We start from the raw sequence: 6,000 nt of genomic DNA on the forward strand, positions 1-6,000 counted from the left end.
GCTGTATAAAGAGAGACACTATCGGAAAAGAATGAATGAATGTTGAACAGGGAGAAAATTTGACAACGATGACTGTTCCAGTGATGGTGACGGTGTGTACGATGACAACAATGACGAGCTTTCGAGGTTATGATTATTGGCAACTTCTGATGCAATGGTGTCGGCGGTGAGACTTCATGCTCACTAGGGAAGGAGATTGGTGATTGGCGTTGTCGAGAAAAGAGGCAGCGTGTGCGGCTCACATGCTGGTCTCTCAATGACCGGATTTTGAGAACCGGCCGGTCTTCAGGCGGCGCTTCTTCCTATTTTGGTGGTGAGCTGAAAACGTCACTCTACAAGGGTGACCTTAGGCGTTTGCTCACTAGGATACTAGGACAAGGTGAATTTCGCAAGGTTGCACACTAGGGCAAACTTAGCTCTGATACCATGAATAAGTTTGAATGGAAAATAATTTTTGTTCATATTCATTGCTATAATGATGCACATATATATACAAATTAAGAATCTTATATTAGGAAAACAAAATATTTGTTTTTCTATGATTACGATCCTATAATTAAATCTTACTATATCTAAATTCCTATAATCTACTCCTATATGGTAATACATGATTTACATATTATGTAACATTTTTTAAATTAAAAAAATTATTGAATTTGAGCTCGTTAAAATCTTAAAACCATGGCTCTTGATTTATGGCTTCTTAGTTCAAGTTTGTTTAAGTCAAGCTGGAAATCGAGTTTGAATCAACTTGGCTAAATATTTCCTGACTTGAATGAATAGTAGGTTTTGGGGAGTTAGGTGTTGTGTTGAATCAGTTCAATTTTGGGCAAATTCCTTGAATGAATAATAGGTGTTCTGTTTTCAGTACTTTTAATCTAGAAATTGCTATTCAATCAGAAGTTTTGGGATTGTTTCCACTGGTAGGTGAGAGTCAATGCTTTACTATGCTTAGGAGATCTGGTTTACACACTTGATAAGAATGCTGTTCTGGACATTTTGCAAACAATTCAACGTTGCACAGCTGTTGACCATTCTGCTCCTACCCTTATGTGTGCCCTTGGGGTTGCTAACTCAATTCTCAAGCAGGTGAACAACAGACTTGTTTTAGCTTTCTACTAGGCTTGGGATGTTTATGTTTTTGAAATTCTTGCTCATTGTCCTCCCAATTCATCTTATTTCAGTATGGAGTCGAATTTGCTGCAGAACATGTCCTTCCAGTACTCATTCCTCTTCTTACTGCTCAACAATTGAATGTTCAGCAGTTTGCTAAATATATACTTTTTGTCAGGGATATTCTCAGGTATTGCTATCATATTTTGCACCCATTGAATTCTATCTCATCCATGCCCCCAGTACATTTTTTATGTTTGTGCAAAATTGTAAAATAACTTAATTCCTACTGATCGTTTCATTTCGTTGCAGGAAAATAGAAGAAAAACGTGGAGTGACTGTAACTGATACTGGATTTCCGGAGGTAAAAAATGTTGCTTTCACCAATGGGCCTCAGTCTCAAGCATTGAGCAAAACAAGTCGGAGTGTGGCTTCGACAACCAACAGCAGCCCATCATGGGATGACGATTGGGGTCCTAAGACAATGGGACCTGCCAATTCCAATCAGTCTTCTATCAAAAACGTCTCATCCACTATCCCTATTTACAGTGATAAACCAAATCATGTAACTCCCAGTCAACAAACAGTTGTATCATGCCCTCCGGTTGATCTAGAATGGCCTCCTCGTGCATCTTCAACTGTGACCTCTCTTGTAGCTGATAGCCAGCAGCAACAACCGAGCACTGAAAGGTCTTCATCTTCAAGTTTGGATGATCTAGATCCATTTGCTGATTGGCCTCCTAGGCCAAGTGGCTCTTCAAGTGTTTCAGGAACTCTTAGCAATGGGAATACAGGATCAGTGACAAAAAATTATTCTTCTAGTTTGACTAGTACAGCAAACAATATGAGCTATCAAACCAGTGGCAATAACAGTTGGGTCTCCAGCAGTCCAAGTTCAACTTTGAATTTGGATAGTTTCAATTCCAGGGGTCTGAATAACCTGAATTCTATGGGGTTCATGAAACAGAATCAAGGGTATTCAGGTTCAGGTTCACTTACATACAATAGTGATAAGAAATCATCTGATCTCGGATCCATATTTGGTACTAGCAAAACCGAACAAACTGCACCGAAACTTGCCCCACCTCCTGCAACTGCTGTTGGTAGAGGACGTGGACGAGCGAGAGGAGTTCGTTCAAGCTCACAGCCTAGCCATGCCAAATCATCATCAGAACAACCACCTCTATTGGATTTGTTGTGAAGGGTTTTACCATTTTCAACTTTCAAAATGTTTACCCAGGAAATTTTTGAAGCGTTCTTGTTTGTGCAGTGTCTATCGTTCGCTGTAAAGAGATTGCAACATCCTTTTTAATACGGTGAAGTTCAAGTTATATCATCTTGGACGTGCAACCCCAATGGCTCTTGGGATGGCATGGTTTGTAAAATGTAGATTATTGTGATTGATAACTAATGATTGCCCTTAAGAAATTACAGTTACCAAATGTTAAGACTCCTATTCCTGTAAATCATATGTATACGTGCATGATCTGGTGCCGCAAAAATGGTAGTTATAATTTGTGATTTCCTTTTTGGTTTTCGGTGTTATGTCATTTAAATGGTCTACAGTTTCAGAGAATTTGGGGCTATGAAAATTAGTCCAGAAGTATAAGATGATTTTTTAAGTAGCAAAACAACTGCTAGACTTGGATGTAAGTTGAAGGTAGTAGAGGGAACAAGAGTGTTACTGGCTAACGTTCAGGACCTTTAGTGTTCTTGGATGTGTGAAAGATTCCAATGGAAGGTCCAAGGACAACATTTTATTGCTGAAGTGTTCATTTTACCCCTAGACAACTATGACTTGATTTTGGGGCTCAATGGTTGATTACTTTGGTGACATACTGTGGAATTTAGGTGAGCTAAGAGTAAGGTTTACTAGGGATGGGGAAGTGAAAGAGTTGCAGGGAAAAGAAGACAGTGAACTCATAGTTATTGATAATGAGAGGTTGCAAAAATTGTTGCATGAAAATCAGCAATTGGCCTCCATTCAATTGATCCTGCCAAGTACAGAAGGAAGTGACTTTTTATTACATTCAATTGAAAGGGTTAGTGACAACAACTAGCTGGAATTAGGGGAACTTTTGGCTATTGGAAGATACGTATGCACCCTTTTTCATACAAGGAGACCACATTCAAGACACAAGAGGGGCATTATGAGTTCATGATCAAGTCTTTTGGGTTGGCTAGTGCACCCTCCACCTTCCAAGCACTAATGAACTCCAATTTCAAGACATTTGTTTTACCTATAGGATGCAAGTGTATAAGTCAATCAAATAATATAGAAAGATGTCGGTTTTATAAGAATTGGTTGTTGAATACTAATTTGTTTTGAAATTAAAATTAACTAGAAATATAAAATGCTTAATAAGGTAAAATGAACTAAGATTTAACTAACTAGTCAAAATTAATGAAAAATAACTAAACACACAACAAATTAAAAGTAAAATATCAATATAAAAAAAATAGGGTTACGATTTCATTATCAATTATTCAATAATTACTTACAAATCTGATTAAGATCAATGATGAAATAAATTGTTGATGGGCGATTTTCCCATATGACCGAAATCCTCTTTCAAGGATGGTTAGACATATTAAGATTAAAAAGTTATCTACTTTCGTGGTATAATGTTAATTAAAACTCATTAATTTTCAAGATAATTAATTTACATTTGTATTATCTCTAAATAAAATTCTAGGTTTAGCAAGGACAATAACTAATTGTATATGTATTTCTCAATATCACACATCAATTTACAAACAAGTATGGTATTAGGCCCTAACATTTATAATTATTAATAAAAAATCAAAATCTATTATATAACTTTTATGAATTTATAGATCTATCATATACTCTAGAAAAGGAATTACTACTCATAGCAACCAAGTCAAAACTACAAGATATAGTTAAAGAAAGAGTTATTTTAATCAATAAAAGAAGATTTAGAAAGAGAAGAAAACTCTAGATTCTTCAAATCTTGATTCTCATGGGTCTTCCTCTTTTGATTTTGATTCTTCAATCTTTTCCTTCTTTCTTTAAACTTTCTCTCACTAAAAACCGCTTTGGCTTATGTATATTGATGCAAAAGATGAGTTTTTCTTCATATAGTGTGCCACTCAGCTCTTTTATTCTTTTCTCTTTCTTTTTCACTAAGTGATTATGGGTGCAATTATGATCATAATGCTGCCCATAATTGACCACTGCCTTTTTTTGCATAATCTTGCTCTTTGCTTTGTTAAGCTTTAATTTTCACTCTAAGACGACTCAAACTTCTCCAAAACATCTAAAAACATGATTCAAAGTGCAAAATAAAATCAAGCCATAAAAACAATGTTTAAAAAAGTCACACAAAATATACCAAAATTCACTTATAAACATACTATTATAAACCTTATTTGTGTGTCTTTCATGCACACATCAAACTCCCCCAAACTTAAGAATTTCCTTGTCCTCAAGGAAAAAGAGACCAAAATGAAATCGAAGGGAAAAGTGGAAGAAACAATAAGGTTTAGGTAATTAAATTCTTAAAACGACCTTATGCAATTGAAAGCAAAAATTGCTCAAGAGCTGTAAGTGCAAGTGAGACTCAATCTCAGATCAAAGAAAACAAAAATCACAAATATCAAGTCGACAATGCATACAGTGGTCAATCATAACAAATCTCTAAATGAAATCAACCAAATCTCATATGCAAAAACAAACAATCTATCTCCACTAATGTAAATGCAATGTATCTCAAAAAGATCAATTGAACTTTATTAGGATTATAACATGGCTAAGGGTATGGGTCAAAGAATAAAAGGATAAATGAATGGACAAATAAACATGACTATCTATTTAAAGGTGATAAATTATACTAAATGTCAAATTTGTGCCCAACGGTCTATACAAACTCCTTCAATAGGCTGACACAAATCGTGTGTCCTTGTTTGAGACAATTGTCTTAGGCACCTCATGCAATCTGACAATCTTTCTTACATACAGTTTTCTTAACTAATTTGTAGGGGTACTCTCCTTAATAGACAAGACATGTGTTGTCTTAGTCAGTCTTTCAATTATAACCAGCAACGCATTATAACCACTCTTTACCCTCGAAAGCCTAACAACAAAGATTATAGAGATTTGCTTCCATTTCCACTTAGTCACACTTAGGCACCTCATGCAATCTGACAATCTTTCTTACATATAGTTTTCTTAACTAATTTGTAGGGGTACTCTTCTTAATAGACAGGACATGTGTTGTCTTAGTCGGTCTTTCAATTATAACTAGCAACGCATTATAACCACTCTCTACCCTCGAAAGCCTAACAACAAAGATTATAGAGATTTGCTTCCATTTCCACTTAGTCACACTTAGAGGTTAGAGTAATCCTAATGGCCTCTAGTGCGCAACCATAACTTGTTGATAGGTGAGACACTTGGCAACATACTCATTCTCATTCTTCTTCATACAAGACCACTAGAAACTCCTCCTTAAATCCTGATACATCTTTACACCTCAGGGTGAGCACTATGAAAAGAACTGTGACCCACTGAGGGAATCTTCTGCCTTGACTCATTTATAGGCGGAACAAACACCCTATCCTTGAACTTAGGAACATCATCAGTTTGGAAATCTAACTCGAAACCATCTTGGACTCTCTAAGCTTTCTGCCAACACCAATTGTTAACTAATTAATCAGCTTTAATCTCCTTCACCAATGTGGACTTAATCGTCAATTTGGCTAGAGCCCTAATCATAAACTTAATCTACTCTGGGTTCAAATTTATCTGAATCTCTCTCTAAATCATCAACTATGATAAAAACAATTTTTTTTTGAGTGTATCTACTACTACATTTGCTTTACTTAGGTGATACTTGATATTGTAGTCATGATCATTCACTAACT

The 6,000-nt window shown here is 35.7% G+C and overlaps 1 protein-coding gene across 1 annotated transcript in view; it reads left to right on the forward strand.

The window, feature by feature from the left end:
• LOC123229975 (SCY1-like protein 2) overlaps positions 1 to 2,644 on the forward strand; it is a 41,370-nt gene extending 38,726 nt beyond the window's left edge. The window contains exons 12-14 of the mRNA XM_044656044.1: positions 928 to 1,089; positions 1,185 to 1,303; positions 1,426 to 2,644. Of these exons, the coding sequence (XP_044511979.1) occupies positions 928 to 1,089; positions 1,185 to 1,303; positions 1,426 to 2,314 (1,170 nt within the window). The 3' untranslated portion in view covers positions 2,315 to 2,644. The remainder of the gene's footprint in view (positions 1 to 927; positions 1,090 to 1,184; positions 1,304 to 1,425) is intronic.
• The last annotated feature ends 3,356 nt before the right edge of the window (positions 2,645 to 6,000 follow it).

Source organism: Mangifera indica, chromosome 11 (assembly GCF_011075055.1).
Source record: "Mangifera indica cultivar Alphonso chromosome 11, CATAS_Mindica_2.1, whole genome shotgun sequence".
In the NCBI taxonomy this organism is placed as follows: Eukaryota; Viridiplantae; Streptophyta; class Magnoliopsida; order Sapindales; family Anacardiaceae; genus Mangifera; species Mangifera indica.